We start from the raw sequence: 25,884 nt of genomic DNA, 5'->3' as shown, positions 1-25,884 counted from the left end.
ACATCGAAGTCCCCAGTGTTTTAAGCAGATAAATATGAAATCTCCATCTGTGATTTATATATAAAAAAAAAAAAAAAAAACTTCAACGCTTGGATAATGAACGATATTTTTGCTTTGTGAATTGAAAGTGAGTTTGTACCATCGGTAACATGCCATTTGCTTTCAACAAACATGAAGAAAAGGTTCTTATTGTTGGATCACTGAAAAATAACTCATCCTTTGGCTGGGCTGATATCCTGAAATCAATAAATGGCAAGATCAGAGTCATGTTTCTGCCAAGGAAGACAACTGCATTAATTCAGCCCATGGATCAGGGCATTATTCTACTGGAATGAGCAGCAGCCCAGAAAGCAAGTTGCTGGGGATTTCAGGAACAGGTGGGGATCATGAAACAAGTAAACACATCGGCTGTGTTAGAGTAACTAAGGGTAAGAACAGGTGTACATATACTTCAATGTACACCAATGTTAGGAGTATAGTAAATAAATTTGATGAATTTGGAATGCTGGTCAAGGCATCAAAGGCAGACGTTGCTGAGATATCACAGACATAGTTTGACTGTAGATGTCACACAGATATAAGGAATGCAGAATTGGAATTTGGGGAGTACAGTATGAACAGATAGGATAGACAGTCGTTGCTCATAATCAGATCAAGAATATTACTTTCTCTCTTTGCCTCTGTTACATGCTGGTGTAGAACATAGTCATCCAATAGATTGACAAAAAGTGTATGAGTGACTAACCTACAAATTCCAGCAAATATCTAGAAAATTAAAAATCCCGAATTATAAGACAATCTGCTTTACTGGCCCACTCTGTCTGTACAATGGCTTGTTATACTCATCAGTTGTCAGGCCTATAACAACACACTGCAACTCTTTTTTTTTTTTTTTTTTTTTCATAGTGCTAAGAATATAAATTGTCCCCACCTCCCTCCTGTCCTTTCTGTATACATTTTTCTCCCTATATTGAAACTCGAGCCCATTTATGTTTGAGCAACAACATGTCTACAATAACCCTAAAATGTTCACATTTGATGACTTAACCAGTACTTTAAATTCATCAAATTTATTTATGCTAGTAGCATTAGGCATTAGTGTATATGCAGCTGTTTTTATTCTTAGTAACCTAACATTTACTTGTTCCATGATGACCTTCAAATGGACCTTGAAATCCCTCGACACCTTACTTTCCAGGGTGCTGCATTTTCCAATAGAAGTAGTGCAAGGATCAGTTATATCTCTGCTTACTTCTGCTATTAATCTATTAGTCAGCATGTCCCTCCCACTAGGCTAGCAGTTTTCCAACCCACCTAACGCTGCCTCAATAGCATCTGCAAATATTCTTGAACCCCTTCTATTTAAGTTTATCACATCTTAAACTTAAATAGATAATAAACTTAAATAGCAGGGGATACACTTAGAGGATAAACCTCTGATCACCACAGAGCCCAAAGAGAAGCCCACTAACCAGCAAACAATCAAAGCTGGGAGGTGGAATGCCAGGGCCACCCAGACACCATATCAACACAGTCTCCTCAACCTAAATCTTGTCTTTCAGATCATGAAGGTAGGGGCATAGCATTGACATAGAAGACCCTAGCAGGTAAACCCACTAGCTGATTGATCCTGAGTGAGCTATTCCAGGACAACCATTTTGTTGAAGCACAGACCAAAACAGTGTGTTTTAAGCTGGGCCCTCAACTGCCATTTCCCCTTTCTGAATTTTCATGATTTGTAACACAGGCCAAACATGCCAAATTCTTATTAGCCTGGAATCTAGGCTGGGAGCTTAGGATCCCAGTGATATCAACCTGAAAGACCAGTAGCATCATTGGGTTCCCTCACCATGTACAGACCCACAATGAGAGGATATTAATAGTAGAAACAATAATACCAGAATAACTAGTTGGATAGATTATCTTGGCCAACATCATCTGGAAACAATGGGCTTCAAAATCTACCCAAGACAGCATTTCACAAATCCAGGAAATTGTTGAACAAAAGGTCAAATTATAAGTACCATATATGACAGCATATAAGAAGCATGGGCATATAAGACACCCCCATTTTAGAAAGGAAAATTATGGAAAAAAAGTCTCAGTACATTTAGGTATTTAATATTTATTCTAATGTGTATAGAAGAAAAAAGTGCATCCTAACCATGTAATCAGAACAGCAAGAAAAATACTAATACAGTATAATAATACATTAATTATTATTATTAATTTACCAATACAGAAATTTAAAAGAGAAATAAAAGAATTTTAAGCTACGTTATAAAATAATTTATATGAAGCAAACTACCACTAGAATTGAAAATGAACAAAAATACAGTGAAGGAACAATAAAAAACAGTGTTCTGCAAACAGAAAGTTTAGTCATTTTGAAAACCAAAAAAATCATTGCCTTCAAGTCCCAAAAACTCTTCCTCTCTAATGTTGTATCACTATCTTCAAATAACGCAGTGTCTTCAGTGCCATCAAGGGCATTATTAATTCCAGTCTTCTTGAAAGAAGTTATAATTATTTTACCACATATTTCTCCAAGATTCCTTAACCCATTCACACACCTGTGCAGTGGTGGGCCGGCCTCTTCATTCTTCCTGTGGGTATATGGTCAAGATCGGGTTCTCCCATCCATTTGTTCCACTGTTCTCTCATATTTTGCTTAAATGGCTTGTTATGGAAACATCCAAAGGCTGCAATTGGCTTGTCAGTCCACCAGGAATAACAACTACCTCTGTATTCAATTCCCTCACCCTCTTTTTAATGACTTCAATTCGGGCTCTGAACTGGTCCCAAATGAGAAGAGATGGTTTCCTTAAGAGATCACCAGGACCACCATTTATTACATGAGAAAATTTCCTTGATCACATGTTCATATTTTCCACTATCCTGGAAAAATTACTGCAATTTTCAGGTTTGAAAATTTTTCCTCTAGTATAGAGCTAAGATGAAGCTCCATGCAAAATTTCATTAAATTTAGTCCAGTAGAAGATAAATTAAACTGGAATAAATTTTCGTAATGCTTTTTGTATGACTGTTTTTCATTACAAAATTTTTGGAATAACGCCAGTAAAAACATTTTTAACATCAAAAATGGTGTTAGTTTTGTGCCATTAGCACAGCAGGCCAAAACTGGTATACAATTAACATTTTTCTTTATTTTATTTCAGTCACCCACAATGATTGCAATTCATTGTCGCGATTATAGTCACTTCACACACACAAAGTACACTACCATACACGTAGACACACTCAATCACAAAATACCGCACAGAACTAACTGGCCTGCCGGCCGTGCCACCTTTTAAAGGATTGGAAAACTATTGAGAAACCTGGAGAAGAATCTTGAAGCTTCCATCGCCTTCTAAGGCTTTTCCTGTGTTCCCTGGCTTTCGAAACTTCTTGGAGCTGATTCCAAACAACTCTGCGAGTCCAAACTTACCCTAGGGTGTCCCGTTATCCTTCAGAAACAAAAATATTCTAACTGAACAGTAAAATACAACCTGGTCGCTCGCCCCCAGTGGCAATGAGGGAGGCTTCACTTCCACATATAGGATACAGAGTGATTTTAAGGCACTTTTTCCCCAAAAAAGTGCCTTAAAATCACAAATACAGTATATAAATTTGGCTAGCAAAAAACAAAATTTTTTTTATCAACTCTCCACACTACTGTGGATACATAATTTAATTTCCCCTTGTTTTATTTCTGTGTCCTTGGCTTCTCATCTTTTCTCATTTAGATGGTTTACCACTAAATTTGTGTTATTTTATCTTAGCCATCCTTCTCTTAGTTTTATATTATTTAATTATATTTATAATTTGACATTTATATATTTTACCTATTTTGGGCTTCTGATATTTTCACAAAGTTTATTGTAATTATTTTCTCTTCAGCTTCTGCTGTTCTGTTACTATTTAATACTCACTTTTACTATTTATTTCTATTTATGTTTTTTATAGAGATAGTAGTAATTGTGGCATGTGATGCAAGAAAGCAAGCAAGCACAATGAGAGATAGAAGTTTTCTCTAGCAATTAACCACCCGCTGGCTAAAGGCAAATTTTTGCACATATATTCTACAACTGTCTTTCCTCAATTTGAGTTTATGTCCCCTCAGGTTCATAATCTGAACAACTGGAAGAATCCCATCAGAATTCAGCATGCTCAACCCATTCAAGGCCTTATACACCTCAATCAGATCACCTTGCAGGTGTCTAGTCTTCAGCCTCTGCAATTTGCAGAACTTAAGCCTCTCTTCATAAGAGGATCCCTTCATTCCCCTCACCAATCTTGTTGCCCTTCTCTGTACACACTCAAGCAAATCTACATCCTTCCTAAAATGAGGCCTCCAGACCTGTACGCAGTACTCAAGGTGTGGCCTGACCATTGCTTTACACAGAGGGACAATCACTTCCTTTTTCCTGATAGCAAAATTCCTGTATATCATTGACAAAACCCCATGACCTGCTCTTGCAGCCTGTCTGCATTGTTCAGAAAACTTCATACCTGACTGCACAATTACTCCCGGGTCTTTTTCATTTTCTACCACCTTAAGTGTAGTATCACTTAGGGTGGTAGAATCAAACATCATCATCACTGATGATGGTGTTGGCCTCTGCTACTTTGTATGAGAGTTCATCAATTATAATAATTATTATTTTTTTCACTACAGTTTTCTTTACTTTCCAATTTCTCATTCTTATGAATGTGTGTGTGTTTATGACATCATTTGCTAATTATTTTAGTTTAATTGCTTGACCCATTATTTTGCATTTTGTATGATATATAAATCCTTCTGACTCTTGGCTGCTCACAGTACAGGTCACTTTATACTCTTTTCTAATGGCAAAAATGGCTGGAAATATCTCACACTGTTACCAAACACTATCCTTCTTTAACCCTGAATCAGTTATGTGGGCTCAATTCAACCCTGACAATATTTTTAAGCAATTTGTGCTTCATTTACTTTGTCCACACAGCTGAAACTACTAATAGCTATTTTTTAAGATGTTTTCTTTGACTTCTCTACAGAAATGTCTGTAAATTATTGCACAGTTTGGAAAAATTCATGATTAAGTTAAACCTAATTATGACTGTGTTTGATTGACATTTGTCATTTACGGTTATTGATGCATGCTCTCTTTACCGCTGTGTACTTTATTCTATTTGCTAATGCTCTTTGGTTTCTTGATGCATGGTCTGGAAGCAAACTACTGACATGTGTGCTTCACATTTCAGGCAGTGAGCACTCTTATTACTGACGGGCTGGCATCTAATTAAAGTTGAAGTGCTCAGCTCTTAAATTTGCATTCACTTGCCAACAGTCTAAAGCAGTGCTTCTCAAACTTTTTTGGATCACCGCCCCCCCCCCCAAAAGCTCTCGCCAGGGCTTTTTTTTTAGCCCACCAATAAAAAGTGAAGCTAAATAACTGAAATGAATATTTGTCTGTTTGCCTCCAAAAACGTAAATGCAGCCCTGCATGTATGTGTGTGAATTATAAAGAAAACTATTGCACTTTATTCCTTCTTCGTAAAAAATTACAACTACATAAATAAAGTCAGTTATAGTCACTTAAATTAAGTCATAAAAATTAAAGTTAATTACATAAATAAGTCATGATATTAATGGAAATAGTTAATTATATTTTAATATTTAATGCGATGGATGAGTTTGGTGAAGATTTATTAGCTTATCAATATTAGGTTTAATATCTGTAAGTAGAAGTCGTAAATCGCCACGTTTAACAACATCCAGACAATTTCTTTGTTTTGTCAGCAATTGAGATACAGCACTGAAACTGGTTTCGCCTAGATATGATGTTGGAAAAGAAATAAGTAATATTTTTACAATTCCCCACAATGCAGGATAATGGTCAGGGATTTTCTTTGTAACCAAAATTCCTGATATTAATTTTGAAATTTTGGCTTCAGTTCAACTTCATTTTGTAACTCAATCAATTCTTCTTCTACAAAACATTCACCATCGTCATTATTTAAAAAAAGGATTTATAACCCAATCTGGAATTTTCAAATTAAGGAGATTTTCGAACCTTTCCTGCATATCTCTGTGCAACATTTCTAGATGATTACAAAAAGTTAGTAGAGTTTCATCAGCTATTTTTTCTTTTTTCTCTATTTCCAACAGATTTGGAAATTGATACAATTCACGTCATCCTACGTTGCGCATAAAAAGCTTTAATTTTGAAATAAATGCTGAAATTTGAGTTTTCGCCTTAATAAGAGTTACATCTTGTCCTTGTAAATGTAAGTTCATTGAGTTGAATCTAGTAAATAAATCTGCAGGCTAAGCAATATCAGTTTTCATTTTCTTGAGATCATTACTAAGGTCATTGTTCCTATCTTCAAAAAACTCGACACCAGTATCAAAGAGTTCATAAAATCTGTTGAGACAGTTGCCTTTTGACAGCCACCAAACCTCGGAGTGAAGTAGCAATCGTTCAAAATCTTCACTGTTTTGATCACAAAGCTTTCGAAATATATGATCATTAAAAAAATGAGCTTTAATTTTGTTTATAGCAGTAATAACAGTTTGTAGAGAATTGTGCAGTTGATCACCAAGTTTTTTCGCAACTAAATGCTGATGGTGAATGACACAATGAACAGTAATAATATTTGGTACAGCATTTTTAAAATAAGTCATAAAACCCTTGTAATGGCCAATCATTGATGGTGCTCCATCTGCCCCCGTCACCCCCTTTCATGCCTATCGGCCCTCTGTCACTCCTTTCATGCCTAACACCCCCCCCCCCCAGGGGGCGATATCGCCCACTTTGAGAAGAACTGGTCTAAAGGAATTTTGAATTTTTGAAAATTCAAAATGTTTTTAATACAGAACATGCTTATTTTATAGTTGTGTTCAGAAAAGATTGACAATATATGTGGAATTAAAAAAAATGAACAAATCTGAATTATTTTTTGCTGATTTTTCAGGAATTTAAAATTTTTCTGCAATTGGTGACAAGTTAACTGAAGACTTTTCTTGAATTAAACAATGTAATTATTAATGTACCAACTTAAAAAAAATAATAAAAAAAAAACAGCTTACTTTTTATCTTGAACTTTAATATAAATACGTCGACACCGATCTACAAGTTCTTTGATTACAGTTTTATCCTTTTCCATTTCTGTCTTTGCTACTGCTAGGCTTTGTTCTGTTTCTTGAAGAGCCTCTTCTAAGGTTAGGCGTTCAGCCTGTAAAAAATCTACATTTTCCTTAGTATCTGAAAACTCGGCTAATGTATCTTTTAGTTTTTTTTCTAGCACATTTTTCTGATGATTCACTTCTTCCAAAATATGTTGATAATCTTGTAGTGTGTCCTGCGACTGTTGTAGTTCTATGGTTTTGGAAGAAAACTGCTTTTGCATATCTTGAAGTTGCACAGTCATTTGATTCAACTCTAAAATAAAATAAATAAAATAATCTGAAATACACAATTTTAAGTAAACACCAGCATAAATATTTAAACTAAAAATATAAAACTACTTTTCATTAGAATGAATTTTTTTCCATCAGTTGATATAAAAATAGTGCACAATGTTACATAATATTTTTATAATATACTAGCTGAAAAATAATGGGCTATTATAGTTTAAATTTTATACACTGAACAAATTTTGCAAATTAAAAACAAAAAGGAGCTAGAAATATTGCGGCAACTGTGCTTTAAGCTGGCAGTATTTAATATTTTAGCAAAACATACTGCAGAAAGAATAGCACACACATGCCAGTAAAATTTGCTACACTGAAAGCAACAATTTACATAAGAAAGGTACAATTTCATTTAATCTATTTTTTCATATAAAGTTAATTTCTTTATCAAAACAACACAGATATACCTATATTGATTTGATATGAACAAAACAATACAGATATACCTATTACAAGATATAACATTAAACCAACTGATGCTTTTTTTTTTTTTTGGCCATAATGCACCTCCCAAGGTTTTTGCAGTACTTTGATCCAAGCCCGAGGTGGGATTCGAACCCACGACCTTTGGGTTGCCAGGCAGGCACTTTACCCACCTGGCTAGCCCGTTGGGCACCAACTGATGCAAACTATTTACATTCCTATTTAGTTTGGTATTAATATTAGAATTAAAATGGCAGAACAATGCAAAGAAATAAAGCTTATGCAACCAGTGATATCAAAAAATAAATAATAATAAAATAAAAATAAGAAAAAACAACTCTTCTCTAGTTTTATACTTTGTCTACTTCTTCCAAATATTTATCTAAACCCTCCTTGAATCTACATATAAGCTTTCTACATCTTCAAGGTTAGGTAGTAATGCTTTCAATGCTTTCTAGATGGCCACTTAAAGTGCTGGCATCAGCTGGCATTGTAAACACCTCCAAAACAGCAAAGCAAACTACATGTACAGTTTCTAATGTCAGATCATTTCAAACTAGAAGGGGCGTTTCTAACATCTCATTGGATACCACCAGCGACTCAATTTTTCTAGTCTCAGTTTCAATTTGGATGTTGTTGTTCAATTTGGATGTATTGCACATTTATTTATATAGTTGATTGTGAGTAGAAAGAGAAAACTATGATGGGGGATTCATCCGAGAAGTTTTGTTTATTTCATAGAATTTTGATACAGAATTTGGTGAACTTCTAATGTAAATTATTGAAAAAATTGCAAAATTTGATATTGTGATGTGGAAATCAATACAAATTACTGTTTCACTGAAATAGACATTGGTGCTTATGGATGCAATGGTGATTCAAACATTTTTAAAAATTCAAATTTTGGAAGAAGATTGCTAATGAAAAAACTTAATTTGCCATTAAACAGAACTCTTACTGCTACAAATGAGGCAGCAATGCCATTTGTTTTTGTAAGGGACAAAGCATTTAGACTGACTGAAAATTTAATACTACTATACCGATCAAAAAATTTGAGCAGTGAGTGAAGAATTTTCAATTATAGATTAACTATAGAGCAAAGCGACTTGTAGAATACACATTTGGAATAATGAGCAATAGGTTACACATTTTTCACTCTAGCATATTACCGAATCCCCATTCCGCTATCAACGTAATAAAAAATTGTTGCATATTGAATAATTTTATGAGAAGAAGGGATGGATATGTTTTTGAAGACGCATTAACTTGTGAGACAGAAGAGGGAATGGAAATGACAGAGTTTAAGGGAGGCCTTCAGGTGTGTCAATAATAGATTCTTTTTCTAATATTTCAATGGTGTCGGCAACATTTCATGGCAAAATACTACAATATAATTACAGTAAAATGTATCTATTTTTTAAAATGAATATTAGTATTTAGTAGATAATTAAAATTCTATAAAATAAGGAACTATGTACAACGAATTTGAATTACTGAATTCAAATTTGAATTGGAGTTTGAATGTATGTGGCAATCAAAAGATCTAAATTATTTAATACTTTCCCTCACATAATAAATTTCATTAAAATCCTTTGTTAGTCCTCTTGGGTAATGCTTTAATTCCGTGTTGTACAAGGCAGGCCTCCTCCTTTCCATCTCACAAATAAATTTCTCGGTGCCAAACATCATCATCTCTAAATAATAACAAACAAACAAATGAAGGATGAAGGCTAACCAACCAGGGACAATTTCCATGACCAGGGACAATTTCTCCTCAGGAAATATAAATGCTAAGTCGCTGGTGCTTTCAATGCATCTAATGGTATCAACAGGTGTTGAACACCAGCAAACATTGTCCAATGCAGCGTTGGAAGAGTCCGTCTAGTTTGCATGCCTTTTCTCTCTGTTTCCTGTAAATCTAGGCATTCGAAGGCATTTTAAATGGCATGCTTTAATCATCTGTCTATTATAGCCCAGTGTTCTCCCCAAGACCTATCGAATGAGTGCACCGCCCAGCTAAAATTTAAGCAATTTTCGTGTATCATATGGTACTGATCTCAATCAATATTAATTCTAACATACTGTGCAATCGAAGTCAATACGACAGGAGTGGACGACAAGTCGGCTGGAATTGTGATTGGATGCCGATAGATCGGTAGAACTCAGCTTTCTGGCGTATAATCTACCTACGCAGTTATAAGACCTCCCACTATTCAACCAACGGGAGAGTGTACTGAGTATTTTCTCTGTGCAGTCGCATGTTTTTATGCTCCTGTTCAATGAATAGTTTAAAGGGTTCATCTCAACATCTTGTCAAAATTTTTGGTATCCAGCGACTCAGTTTCTGGCATGCTTGTTCCTGAGGCAGGTTGTTCCTACTAAATGATCAGGTAAACAATTTTATTTTCAATTTAAAAACTTGAATTGCATATTTTGTTTTATTCAACCAAGCCCTTCATCACATAATAGCCAGCAAAATGCTATCCAGTACAAGGTCATGCTGCCCAGCATCTTAGAGATCATCACCTATCCTTAATCAGGTCAACCTGCAGGTGGTCTGTTTACGTTGTCTCTCTGCAGTGGAGAAGGGAAGTCGTGCTATGCTAAATTTAACTGAATGACAAACTACGTCCTCATACAGTAAGAAGTGATTTTATTGCCTGGCAGTCAAACACTTTAGAAATAAGGAACTTTAGAAACTATATAGAATTTTCAGCAATTATGTAAAAAAAACAAAAAGAAAAACAAACTTGCAAAAGCCTTCTGCCACAACGGAAGTTCTATTTAAACATCTGTTCATTGCCAAGTTCCACCTATTTAATAATTATTGTCTGGTCATGCAACCAAACAAACTTGCGATTGTTGCAGAAAAAATATAAAAATTTTTCTGATTCGTAACAGCCCTTGAAAAAGAACCCTGGGGAAGTGCTGCTCAGGAAGATCGATTCCAAAGATTAGTGCCACAGCTCGAGCTAGTTACGTCTGCAGCAAGTGCAAAAGTAGCATCCCAAGTGTTGGGAAAAATAACACAGAGAGCAGCAGCAACAAGTGACCTAATCCTTCTCACTCCTGCGGACTCGTCTGTCGAGGAGCCATGATTAGGCACAACCTATAACCCAGAAAGTGGCAAGAAGCAAGACATTGAGACCGCAAGAAACAGCGACCAAATACACCTTATGACAATGCTACGGCGCTGGATCCAACACTAGATTCCCCCGATGACCCTACCATAGAACGGGTCAAATTTCCGATGGGAACTGGAGGACCTCATGACTGACTCCAGTAATCACATGACTACAGCCCTGAGAGGAAAGATAATTACCATCTGGTCAAAGATGGAATATTTATTGCTGAATACGCACATCGAATGCAAGAAGGCTGCGGCCAAATTAGAGGCTTATATGGAGGTACAAGGAAACCAAATGCAACAACACCATTGTTCTTATAGATGCACTGAGGACTGCTACCACAAGCCGAGTAACGAGGCCTCTGGCCCAACAACAAAAAAAAAAAGACTACTAAAAACCCCAAATTTAGTTATTCTAAAACCTATTGACAATGAAGAAATTAAGTCTAGCGAGGAAGTCAAGAATACAGTCATCAATAAACTGAAGGAGCACTTTAAAACAGAATTAAATCGATCAGGAAGACCCGAAATGTTGGGGTACTGTTCGAAACTGAAACATCAAAAGAAATAGAAGACATCATAAAAAATCCTGCCATCTTGACACTTGGCCTTACCGCAGAACAATCAAAGAAAAAAGGCCCCTCAGTAATCATATTTGATGTCAATAAGGACTCCACACCTATGCAAATCACCAAGAAACTATACTACTGTAACCTGCAAGAATCTCACCCTGACTCGGCTGCAGAAGAGCTTATTAAACCAAAATTTCATAAAAAGTCTGAAGTCAGATAATAATGTCAACTGAGTGGTGGAGTTAGCCCCCCAACTTGGAATACAATAAAAACTCAAGACAGGATATATATAGACTGGGGGAAGCCATCATTTTAAAGAACATATGGCTGTCCCAAAGTGTTTCAACTGCTGCAGATTTGGCCGCACTACACACACCTGCAATCAGGCGGAGTCAACCTGTGGACACTGTACCCAGAAGGGACATCAGTATAAGGACTGCCCAACAAAACCGGCGAGCCTGTCTGCGCAAACCGCAAGAGCTCAAAACTTCCTCATAATCACTCAATAAGAGAAAACAGTTGTCCAGTTTATCTAAGTGCAAAGCGAGCACAACAAAGTAGAATCGATTATGGGCCTATGCCTTAAACAGTTCAACAGCCAACAGATCAAATTCATCCAACTTAATGCACAATGGGCCAAGGCAGTTCCAGACCAACTAAAAGTAATTGCAAATGAGGAAAATATCGACATCATGATTCTTCAAGAACCTTATACCCATGCCAAGCAGGTGCAAGGATAGCCACTTGCATACAAAATAATCCAAGCAGATAATGAAACTCCCTGGGCGGCATTTGAGTCAGGAACCCAGAACTCACCACCACCAAAATATCAAGTCTCTGCACATCCTGGGCAGTGTGATTGCATGTCATAGGCCCCTTTGAAACCTTTTATGTTTCTATATATAACAGACCTGGAGAGCATATTCTACCATCAATAAACTATCTGGAAAACATAGCAGCCCTCTTTCCCAATGAGAAATTTATCGTGGGGGCGGATGCAGACTGCCGCTCTCCTGCTTGGTTTGTCGGGTCTGATGACCATAGTGGTACCCACAATGGGCATCAATTCACAGCTTATCATATTAAATAGGCCACACAATTTGCCAACATTCTCATCCACTCTCTGGGAATCAAAATATTGATATCACTCTGGCTAGCAGACAGATGGCTGGCTACATCTCTGGCTGGTGTGTCCAGGAGGCCTGGACCACCTCAGACCACTGGGCCATAACCTTCCAAATGTCTAGAATCCAACAGCAACGACTGAATCCCAAACTCACATTGAACAGAATTTAAAATAGAAAATGCTAACTGGGAGAACTTCATAGCAGCTCTGTACATCTCTGTCATGCAACTCCCGGCAGGGGACTCTAACTTGCTGGATCCAGAAGCACACCAGAGAACTGTTACCAGGGTCATTACAAATGCCTGTACCACAACCTTTAAACGAAAAATTCCACTCCCCAGTTCCCTGGTGGTCCCCAGAGGTGCAGCACCTCTGCAGAGAGGTAAATAGTAAAAGGAAAGCTTTCCAAAGAGCAAGGAGATCATGGCCGCAGCCAGAGGTGGAGGTGTTGAGACAATATAGAATAGCCAGGAACACCTACACAGCTCTAATCCACCAAAATTTGGAACATCTGGTGGCATCGACTTCATCCTCACTAACAGAAGATATATCGTGAATGATATTACTGTCCTAAACAAGGTAAATGTTGAAAGTGATCACAGAATGGTAAGATGCACACTTGATATAGCCGACCGGGAGGCCGGGTGGGTAAAGTGCCTCCCTGGCAACCCAAAGGTCGCAGGTTTGAATCCCGCCTCAGGCTTGGATCAGAGTAGAAAATGCAAAAACCTTGGGAGGTGCAATATGGCCACAGAAGCCGATGTGGCAAAAACTAACAAAAAAAAAAAAAAAACAAAACAAACACTTGATATAGATGTAAGAAAAAACTCAAGTAAATAATACAAAGGTCTTTGAGATAACAGAGGAGGAGAAAAAGCAGTATGTACTGGAACTTAACAAGTTTGAGCTTCTGCAGACAGCTCAGGACCAAGATATCGATAAGGAATATTACAACTTTCTGTAAGTGATAAAGCCCAAGAAACCTATAGGTAAAAAGAAATCCAAAGAAGAAAAAATTAGTCAAGAAACACTTGTCATGACGAACCGAACACGACAAATAAAGAGCAAGAAAAACAATGACAAGGAGAAAATTGAGTATACTGAGTTATGCAAAGCCATTAGAAAGAGACTCAGAGAGGACATAAGAAAATTTAACAAAAGAAAAGTAGAACAAGCATTAAGGGAAAACAAAGAATTTAAATCAGCAGCCATGAGCAGTAATACAAATGATACTGAAACTGAAGAATAGTGTTGGTGTACTTATAAATAGCAGAAGACTACTATAAAGAGTTATACAAGGAGCGAGAGAATGATGCCAGCAGTGGGGAAGATGGATCACAAATTAGTAACACATACAACATACCTGATATCCTTCCTGATGAAGTAGAACATGTGTTGAAGAAAATGAAGAATAACAAAGCCCCGGGGAAAGGTGAAGTTACTGTAGAGTTGTTAAAATTGGGAGGAAGAGACGTGACACAAAAACTGGCAAGACTCTTCACAAAATGCATTAGAAAAAGTGTGATGCCTAAGGAGTGGAATAATGCAATCATAGTTTTGCTGCATAAGAAAGGGGATAAATCAGAAATTGGAAATTATAGACCAATTAGCTTGTTATCCCACATCTATAAGTTGTTCACAAGGGTCATTACTAACAGATTAGAAAGAATACTTGATGAGAATCAACCAAAAGAGCAAGCTGACTTTAGGGCAGGATTCTCAACTATTATTATCATGTATTATCACAGCTAATGGAGAAAGCAAATGAATATAAAACACCATTATGCCTGGCATTTGTGGATTATGAAAAGGCATTTGACTCCATACAGCATAAGGCAATATTTCGGGCACTGGAAAGACAAGGCATATATTATGATTTATATATACCCCATATATTATGATTTTGAAGAAAATATATGAGAAAGAGTAGTAAATTTAAAATTGAGAAAGGAGTTCAACAAATAGACACAATATCTCTGAAGTTGTTTACTGCTGCCCTTGAAGAAGCTTTCAGAAGATCAGACTGGTCACAGAAAGGAGTCAATGTGAATGGAGAGTACCTAAACCATTTACGATTTATAGATGACACTGTGGTCATAAGCCACAATCCCTAAGAATTAGAAGAAAATCTTAATCAGTTATACAGAGTTAGTAAGAATTTTGGACTAAAGATGAATATGGCTAAAAGTAAAGGGATATAATGATTGAAGGAGCAATAATTGAAAAGGTGGAGTCATATATTTATCTGGGACAAGTCATTAGCTGTAATAATGATAAATGGCTGGAAGTCAAGAGAAGAATAAATTTTGGATGGATCGCATTCAGGAAATATAGTCACAAACTGAGGAGCAATATCCCAATTTGTCTGAAACGTAAAATAACGAACCAATGTATACTCCCCATCATGACTTATGGAAGTGAAACTTGGTCACTCACCAAAAGAATGGAAGAGAAGTTCAGAACTACACAGCGAAGAATGGAATGAATTTTATTCAGAATCAGACTGTTATATAAGAAGAGAAACACATGGATTAGGCAGCAAACTCAAGTAAAGGACATTCTTATCAAAACTAAAGAACTAAAATGGTCTTGAGCAGGACACATAGCTCGAAGACATGATGACAGATGGACTAAGAAAATAATAAAATGGTAACCAAGAGGAGCTAGAAGAAAACCTGGAAGACAATGACAGAGATAGACAGATGAAATTCATGAGTTTGTGGGTAGTAAATGGATGGCAATTGCACAAAACAGAAGGAACTGGAAAGTTGCTGGAGAGGCCTGCCTTCATCCTGCAGTGTACTGAAAATGGCTGATGATGATGGTATTGACTGGGAATACCAACCCTTGGGGAATGGAATATAAAATTAACACCAATAAACTCCCCAGGGGAGAGGTTCTGACAACCACTCTCAACACCACAAGGCACAATAACCACTATCTGGGAGCAGTCAATTAATAATATACTCAATACCATTTTCCAGGCACCAATCTCTGACCTCACGCCAAATCAAGCCCAAATGTGTGCCTCAAATGACTGCTATACTACATAGGAAACCGAAGAGCCCTTCACCCTGGAGAAACTTCATCGAGCAGTATTGAAACTCAAGGACAGAAAATGCCCCAGTTCTGACCTTCTGAAGCCCAAGGGTGTCAAAAAAGTAGCAGACTACAAGCCATACTTACTGCTGAACCTTTTCAACCACTGTCTGGCAAAAGGATCCTTTCCACTTGATTGGAGGACAGCTAATCTTCGACTTCTCCTCAAGAATCTGACTAAACCACCAATAACAGCCAACATCACACAGACAAATCACCCTCCTAACTGTTCTCAGTAAACTGAGAGACTTTTCTTCAGAATTCACAAGTATTATACAAACACAAACCTACAGGCCAAGAACCAGTATGGATTCCGTCAGGGGTGTTCGACAGTAGACGCACTAAATAACCTGATAACATCTCCTCAATTCACACCTGAAAAATACTTCCTTGTAATTGCAGTTTACTTCACCGGGCATTCAACTCACTTTGGTGGCCAAGTGTGTCGAACTATTTCAGGCAAGCACAGATTCCTCAAAATCTCTACTCCTGCAATTAAAAGCTATCTATGTGACGGATCTGTCAGTGTAGAGACTTCCTATTCCAGGGTGATCAGAAAGATCCACAGGGAATGCCCACAGGGCTCAGTCCTAGGACCAACTTTCTGGAACGTGGTCCTTGATGAGTTCCTAAATCAAGACCTTGGGCATGTTAAGTTCCAAGCCTATGATCCTTTATGTTCCTGCCAGCTCAAGGGCCCAGCTGAAATTTCTGCTAACCGAGCACTCCGGTTCCTCCAAGAGTGGGCTACCCAGCACAACCTGACAATCTCGGCTGAGAAAACCTCCAGCATCCTTCTGAAAGGAAACCTAAGCTCAACCAGACCACTGAAGATTAAGATCAACAACACAACCATCAAGCACTGCACCCAGCTTAAGCACCTTGGTGTAACCCTGGACTCAAAACTGTCCTTCCTCCCACACCTACAGTATATCCAAAAGAAGAAGGAAATTACACAGCACTGGTGGCAAGGGTCACCTGCAGCAACTGGGATTTAAACCGACGTACCCTAGCCCTGTTTTACAAAACAGTATTTATTCCAGCCATCTCATATGCTGCAGGGGGCTGGTATTACTGGGCAACTATTGTCACAAATCAAAAGAAACTGGCCACCATTCAAAGAGCAATACTACTTACCAGCACCAGAGCCTGCTGCATGGTGAGCACTCCTACTCTCCAAGTCCTCCCTCTAGACCTTGAAATAATTAGATGTGACATGTATCATCTGTCCAAAGGAATCTCCATTACCACAATTGGATTCACCGAACCCAGCAATCAATCACAAGACAGAGAAAAGGCCCCTTCTCGCTCACCTGCTGCAGGGTTGATGGATGACATCCACTAAGGGAGCGATTACAAAAAAATTCATCCCAAAAGTAATATTCGCGTTCGCAAAAGCCCCAAGCTGGTTTTCCCCCTGGCCTGTACATAAAGTACCTCCTTACAGGCTATGGGTCGATACAAGAAAAATTTACGTCTCTGGGCATCACAGATAATCCACATGCTGCCACCGTGGCACTGACGAATCTTGGCACCAAATAATGTATGACTGTCCTGACTATGAAGACTTGAGATGAGATCACAAAGATTACCAATTTGCCAAAGGACTAAGAACATATACTAATTCATACTCAAGACAATTATAAATACTTCACTTTTGCACAGGATGTCTTCAACAGATGAACATTAAGTAGCCTATTAAACCACTAAGACCAATAACTTGAGACAGATTCTGTGCACTTCTCTCCAGTAGCATCAACCGCCAACCTTATCGAAGTTCAATTGAACTGAAATTCACTTCCTTCATCCAAGTTCCATTCGGCTGATATCTGTAGGCAAGATCAACCGGGACCTGACTCCAAACCCAGACACTGGAGATACCAGCAGCTTGTTTGCAACAAGCCACATAAGCAATCAAACCGAGCACTCTAGCCTGGTTTTCTCTTACTCTCCTCCCTGACCAGGAGGGATGCATTCCTGTATCCTCCCCCTGCCGCCCCTTCTTCAACCCCAGAAAGTCGGTGAGGCAGGCATGGGCCTGCCTCACTGACTTTCTGGGGATGCCTTCTCTATCGTTTCCATACCTCTGTCTTTCCCCAGCCTTCAGTCTACCCCCCTACTCTGTCTAAATCACAGCATACACCCCACACACTTTATCATTTAATAACGTCCAAATTTAAACACCACTTACATAAACCTCTCTCAGCCTTTCATATTTTAGCGTTAACCCTCATTTTTTTTTTTTTTCACATAGGCCCTTGCCACTGAAATCTTCGGAAACTAGTTGTTGTTGTTATTATTTAGGAGCATTAGCAACTAAGGCCATATTGCTCCGGGGATATGCGGTGGTCATTTCCTGACCTTTCCGCATCCTCCATATTTGGTGGTCATGGGCTCGAACCCCGGTCTGATCAGAAGCGTGTGCTATGCACTGCTGCTCCTACCCACCTGGCTACGGAGGCGCCCCTTCGGAAACTAGGTGGGAGGGCCTGCCCGAGTACAAAATAAAATCTACTGGGTAATTGACCTGCCTCCCTGCAGCCAAGTGCGGTAAGGGCGGGTTTCAACAGGGGTTCAACGGCTAAATAGTCAGAAGAACAATGGTACACAATGCTACACAACCTTCCATTCCCCACACACTTTAAATCTCTGGCCTTCACAGAGTTCTGTGCTACACAAACAGAGTACACAACGTGGAGATGGGGGAAACCCCTAGTGCCATCAGACAACTAACACTTTGCACTATTCGACCAATAAATCTCTGCCTACACATTGGCACCTTCCCGGATGACTGGAAGGCTGCAAATGTGAAAGTGATCCTTAAAAATCCGACAAAACCACCACATTTACCAAGTTCATAGGCCCATAGCTCTACTGTCCACGTGCAGTGAGCTCCTAGAACGTCTTCTCCATGTACAGATCCAAAACCACTACGAGAAAGCAAACCTACTATCACCAAACCGGTATGGCTTCAGACTGGGGTGCTCCACGGTTGATGCTCTACAGGTACTTTATTATTATTATATTATGTCTAAGGTGGCACCTAGACTAACGTCTATCTCCACCTGATAAACTTACTTTGTGCAGAACCTCTGCAAAACAGACCTGTATGGCAGGTCTCTTTGCCACCAGGGAGCAGCTGGCACCTGCACAGCCGCCCCCTGGTGGCAAAGAGACCCTAATGGCCGCCCATAGTCACTTGGTACTGGGCCTGGTCTTCTATTTTAAGTGCCTCATGTACAAAAATCCCGCACCCACCGGAAGTAGTGCTATACCAGTGAGTGACAGCAATCCCGCTCCCAGGCTGCCCACACCTGAGAGCCAGCAAAAAAAAAATAAAAAATAAATAAAAATTAAAAAAAATAAATAAATAAAATAAAAAATAAAAATAAAAAAAATTAATAAAAAAAATAAAAATAAATAAAAAATAAAATATATATACACATACACATAATATAAACAAACTTTAAAAAAAAACAAACACACAATCAAAATGTATATAACCAAATCTTATTAGTAATCATTAGATTATTCCAATGTCTTCTCCATTGAAAAACAGTTACACAGAACTCTTGCAGTGCTTGAAATTTATCCTGATTAGCAATAAGATCATTTTCACAGCCTCTAACTAAATTACCAATCTTCACTTTTATCCTTTCTCTAAGTTGAACATACAAACTACAATCATATAATAAATGACTCAAAGTCTCAGGTTGATCACAAGTACATAAAGGAGAGCTGACTAGACCAAAGTAATGTAGTTTAAAATTCAATGACCCATGGCCAATTAAAATAAACGATGTTACCATAGAAGGAAAAAACCATTTGTTGTTACTATCATAAGTAAATGTAACTGTTGGAATGAACAATCTAGTCACCTCTCCAGTTACACTAAGATCCCATCTCTGTTGCCACATACCAATCAACTGTGTTAAAACATTTTTCTTAGCTTTCGCTATCTCTATAGTGACATCAGATGTAATATTCATGAAAGAAACAACTATGCCTTTTTTTAAGTAATAACAAAGGGCCCGATACGCAATGTACAAGTCTAGAGGCAAATGCCCGGCCAAAACCCACATAGCATTCGTTGAGACTGTTCTGCATAAACTAGAAATAACATAAAGCATTGAGCGCTGAATCGATAACAATTTCTGTTTAAATTTAACGTTAGTAACTCTGAAGTACCATGCTGATGCTCCGTACGCAATTATGCGTAAGAAGACTGCCTTGTAGTATAAATTTAAACTTGGGTGGCCTGAGTGAGCAGTACCTCTACAGGTACTGCTCACTCAGGCCACCCAAGCAGACAGGAAATACTTCCTGATGATTGCAATAGATTTCGTGGGGGCATTCGACACCCTATGGTGGCTGAGCATCCTCCGCAGGCTCAGACAAGCAAATGTACCGGACAATCTGTTCAATATCATGAAAAGCTACCTCAAATAGGGCGATCACAGTAAACACTCCTTATCAGAAACTCACAAGATGGATACACCATGGCTGACTCCAGGGCTAGGTCCTGGGGCCGACCTTATGAAACTTGGTGATGGACAAATTTCTACACCTTGACCCTGGGGAGATACGATCACAAGCCATCACTGATCTCATCCAGATGGTGGCTGCAAATTCCAGGGCCCAGCTAGAGACCTTGGCTAACCACGCACTCCAAATCCTTGAGGACTGGGCAAAAACATACTGCCTGACCATATCACCATCAATATTTGGAGTAGTGGCAGGAACTGTGAAAGTGTGTCACATTTGTACTTGACTGCTGATTTTTTTTTTTTTTTTCCTGATTAATGATGAATATTTGAGTTGTTTAGTGTTAATTCATTTTAATGTTATTTCAGAAAGTTTTGGCATGTGCTGTACATTGTTTTTGTGTCTGTTTTTTGAGGAATAATCATTTAATTTATTTCTCTTGGTGGCTGGTAGTGGTAATGTGGCAAATGCACGGCGGCCATTGTGTTAGCATTACCAATTATCATTAATGAAATTTATTTGCATTTTTAACTGTTTTTACTTTTTCTTTTTTTTTTTATTAAGAAATACCAAACACAAGAGGTATTAGAACCTATAGTACTTAGTACCGTGCTTGGGTTGGAGGTTGAGAAGACAAAAGAAGATATTTGTTGACATTAGACTTGAACTTCTGCACACTGTAATTTTCGGGAAATACAGTACAAAGGAAGGTTGTTCCAGAAAACGGCAGTTCAATGAATAAATGAGGAAAATGAAAAGTTGGTTCTGTAAGTTTGAAGTTGGACAGTAAATGAATGTTGGTGGCTGGTGGCAGCACATGTGTGGACTGTTTTGAAAGAGAGAGCGGAATAATAGAAGCCAATTCAGAAAAACAGTGCACATGGAAGTATCTGTAGAAAAGGCATGCAGCATAAACAGTACATCAATGAGAGAGCGAGTGGAGAGGCTCTGTTAGAGATGAATCAACCTAATTAACTCATTAATTAATCTAACTGCCCTCTTCTGAACGGAATCAAGAAGCTTCAGAGAGGTTTTGGGGGCACCACCCCAATGCGGGAACAATATTCCATGGTAGGGGGATTTGCGGTTTGTAGAGTGAACAGCTGTTTGGAAGAAAAGTAACGCAAAGAGTGAAAGAGTAAACCAAGTTTTTTAAATGCAGAGGAAGCAATATTTGCAATGTGCTTGTGCCAAGAGAGAGATTAGAAGTCAGGATAATCCCCAAAAGAGATCATTTTGCCAAGAAATCGGAGTGTCACTAAAGATAAGCATAGGAACAGAAGAATCCTTCTGACAAGACTGAGTTTTAGGATTGAAATAAACTAAGGTGTCTTTGCCCCACTGGAGAATTACCTGGAGATCGGCATTTAAGGAATTGGTAGTGGATATTCGAGAAGTTGAAGCTGATTGAGCAGGGCAAGGTTTCTCAAAATGGAAAGTGAAATGCAATGTGCTATCATCGGCAAAACTGTGGATAGGATTTCCGTCAATGGAATAAGGTCATTAATATACAAGAGGAAAAGAGTGGGGGAAAGAACTGAACCTTGGGGGACACCAGCATTAGTAAAGAAGTTAGAAGACAGAGAACCATCTACCATCACCCTCAGTGAGCAATCAGGATAACCAATTACAAAAAACAGTTGGCAAACCATAAGATGGAAGCTTGTTTAGAAGAGCTTTATGCCAAACACAATCAAAAGCCTTTGAGATGTCAAGAGCAACTACTTGTGTTTCACCGAACCTTTCCATTGAATTAGTCCATAAATGGGTAACATAAGCCAGAATATCACCAGTGGATCGACACTGATGGAATCCATACTGGCGATCGTTGATCGGACAGAAGGTTTCTAGGTAGTTTAAGAGTTGGCGGTTAATTGATTTCTCTATTACTTTAGAAAGAGTAGAAGTAATTGCAATGGGACAATAATTGGATGGGAGAGATTTCTCACCATTTTTAGGAACTGGCTGGATATGAGCAAATTTCCAAGCAGAAGGAAAAACACATATGGAATAAGAAAGTGATAAAAGGCAGTAAAGAACAGGAGTAAGTTCAGGAGCACAGGTTTGGAGAACAAGTGGAGAAATACCATCAGGACCTGGAGCTTTCTTAGCATCAAGATTCATCAAAATCCTTCTGACATCCTTTTCACGGAAGACCACAGGAGGCATTGAATGGAGCATGTTGGGAATGGTGGGAGGTATTTTACCAAGATCATTAATACATGAGCTGGAAAAAAAATGGGATGCTAGCAGGTCAGCTTTATCCTTGACTGAAGTGAAAACAGAACCATCTGGTTTGGACAGAGGTGGGAGCAGAGATGGGCAAAAGTTGCAGCCAATAGCTTTGGCAAGAGACCAGAATGCTCGGTTACCATTAGGGCAAGAAGCAAGTTTTCTACTCTTAGCCTGTTCAAATTCTAGTTTGGACTAATTAATAACTGCATTACAATTGTTCTGAGCTTTGGTGTAGGCAGAAAATGAAACTGAAGAACTGGAAACAAGCCAATTACGATATGTTCTTCTCCTGAACGGCCTTAGCACATTTATTGGAAAACAAGGTTTAGATAAAGGAAGAGATTTTGAAGTGGAGTGTGGAATAAAGGATTCCATTTCTACAAGAATAATTTCACTGACACGATCTGAGCAAACGTTGACATCAAAAGTTTTGAAACAGTAATCCAACCAAGGAAAAGAAATCTCGCAGGTCATCAAAATTTGCATTCTTGTAATGCCAAACAACACAAGGTTAGGAATAGCCATGAGATAAAGGCTCCATTTGAGAAGAAACAATCACCAAGTTGTGATCTGAGGTGCCTAAAGGGCCACTCACTTCGACCATGTACTTAGAAAGGGTGTTTGTGAGAAAAAATATCAAGCGTGTTGGCTGTATGGTTAGGATTGTCCAGTATTCTTGTAGGTAAATGAACAATCTGTGCAAGGTCATTAGTAATTGCAAAAGCCTCAGCAACTTGACCAGCTGGGTCGGTGTGACTAAAAAATGGAAGCCAGCTGGAGCTGTGAACATTAAGATCACCAAGGAAAATTACCTCACTGTTAGGAAAGTTGGACTGAAGAAAATCAAGTTGCAAAGAGAGGAAGTCGAAGAGCTTCAAGTGATTAGTGGAGTTGGGAGAATGGTGGAGACAAGAGATGAATTTGACAGAATGAGGTAGAGAGATTTTAAGCCAGAGAAGATCGAAAAGAGGAGATTCCAAATTACCAAGTCTCTGACAGGGAATATCGGAATGGACATATGCACAAGTACCACCTTTGAAGTGTGGAAATGGACATCGTTGAGATTAGAATTGAGACCACGTATATTTGTAAAATGAACTAGGAAGTGTTGATCTTTTCGCAGATAAGCTTACTCTATTAGTTTGACAATTCGTGGTGTATTCAATAGTAAGAAAAAGTGGGAGGGGGAAAGAAAAGTAATGAAATTTTTGGATATGGCGTACACGTGGTAAGAATATACCCAGGTCCTTATCATAACATAGCCTCAACAATGCCCCCCGCATATACACTACTCAGACTCCCTCCAGTCACTATCTGGCAGAATAGAGGTAGCAAGATAATACACTAGCTGATCCAGAAGCCACCTAAAGAGTTACCAATAGGTTCAGTCCGGTGTACTAACTAGCGGCCAGCATGCGAACACCGTTTTAGAGCTGTACCCTTGAAATGTAAGGAAGATTCGATCTCACCTTGACGTTCATCATAACCTCAAAATCATCAGTCATACTGCATGATGGAAGAAATGGGGAAGGGTTGACCAGCACTTAATACTTCTAATACTGGGATCTAAGCTGTGTCAGACTCTCTCGACACCAAAGTTAATTTCAGGTATAGTTTGGTTAACATTAACATTTTGTATTTAATGCATTTTTATTTCTGTATTAACTTATTATTATTAGCCATATGGTGCAAGGAAGCCTGAGGCTTATGCTGCACCAGCCAAAAAAATTCCCAAGTTACCCTGAGAGAGAGAGAGAAAAATCACCAAGAAAGAGAAGAATGATGATATCCAGCTAAGTACCCTGGGTGTACCAAGCCCATACTCACCAGATGTGAGCCCCTGGGGCATCTTGTACTAGTTTAAGGTGATTCGACTCCAACAGCCATTGCGTGGCAATTTATAGCATTGTTTAGGTTTAAGAATTCTATTTTTGCAATTTATAATGCAAAACACATTATAGATTGATTAAACTTGAGCAATTAATAATGTTGCTTAGGTTTAAGAACTTAAATTTGCTTGATCACTTTTTCAGTGGTATTTTTGAAGTGGGTTGAAGCCTCTCTGTGGCATATTTTGGTTTTGCTTTTACACAGTGTGTTTGAATTAATTGATTGTTCTTGTTATTTAATAGATTTTGATTTGGTCTTTACTTACAATAGTCAATTTTAATTTCATTTTGCTTAACGTTATAGAGAGTTTTTGTTGGAGTTCATTTAATATGGATCCAAAACCTAGTACAATAAGTAAACCCTCTGCAGATTTGGAGGGAGAGGGTACCTCTCCTTTATTAACTCCTCAAGTGCCTTCATCTCAATCTGAATTAAGAAAACTAACTGAGTTTAGATATGCTCAAGGACCTGTTACAAGTGAGGTGTCAAGGATTGTTTCTGGTGTAAACACACAGTCGTAATTGCAGTCTGATAGAGAGCTTCCCTTGGATTCTTCTGGGGTTAATTCTAAATCAGATATTAACCTTAAACCAGGTAGTGACACTAACCTACAGCAGGTATTGATATAGGATTGCAAACTTTGCTGATTGATAATGTACAGGATGTATCCTTAGTTTATGGGAGTGTTTCTTATATGAGACAGGACATTAGTTTTTTGTTCAGTGAAAGCAATAAAGTGACTAAAGTTACTGGTAATTTAATAATAGAAAAGTGGTCAAGCCTTGAGAGTATTGCTATGTTGTTATTAATTGAAAACAAGAAGTTGAAGACTATAAACAAGGAAGTTAGTAATAGAGCTAATTTATTGGATAGTGTTGCGAAGTCTTTTACAGCTTAGTTCCCTCTTAAAGATCACAAGTCTCTGATTCCTGATTCGAATGATAAAAATATGCCGGATAAAGTTAATGACTCTGAGTTGCAAATTGCTTCTGCACGAACTTTTGCTGCGGTTGCTCAAGATGGAGCACAAACAAGACAGAAGTCGGCAGACATAAATGACAATGTTCTTATTTTTCGAGCTGATGATAACAGTGATTTGAAGACAAGTGTGGATGTTAAGAACCTAGTAACCAAAACTTTGAAATCTGAATTTAAAAATGTCAAGGTGAAATCTTTAAGATTAGCTAGGAATTGTGGTATTGTTCTTGAGACTTCTTATAAAACTGATATGGAGCATATTTCTGCTTCTAGCTCTCTCGGTTTCTGCTGGAGAAACCGAGAGAGCTAGAAGCAGTTTTTTTTTTTTTGAGCTCCCAGGTAGGAAAATCCTTCATTTCTTATTTATGACGCTCCAAAAGAACTGTCTAAGGAAGATATTATTTAAGACATATTTTGCAAGAACTTAAAAGGATTCTGGTTTTATGGAAGAAGAAGTTAAGCATGACGTACAATATCATTTTACTACTAA

General features: G+C 38.2%; 1 protein-coding gene across 1 annotated transcript in view; it reads right to left on the bottom strand.

Annotated features, from left to right (window-relative positions):
- The window catches only part of LOC150085861 (uncharacterized), a 273,976-nt gene that overhangs the window by 122,824 nt on the left and 125,268 nt on the right, over positions 1-25,884 (bottom strand). Inside the window, exon 5 of the mRNA XM_090374719.1 lies at positions 7,076-7,427. Coding sequence (XP_090230845.1) covers positions 7,076-7,427 — 352 coding nt within the window. The remainder of the gene's footprint in view (positions 1-7,075; positions 7,428-25,884) is intronic.

This window comes from Mastigoproctus giganteus, chromosome 5 (genome assembly GCF_048544385.1).
Source record: "Mastigoproctus giganteus isolate SK-2022 chromosome 5, ASM4854438v1, whole genome shotgun sequence".
NCBI lineage: Eukaryota > Metazoa > Arthropoda > Arachnida > Uropygi > Thelyphonidae > Mastigoproctus > Mastigoproctus giganteus.
This window is presented reverse-complemented; position numbering and strand designations above follow the sequence as displayed.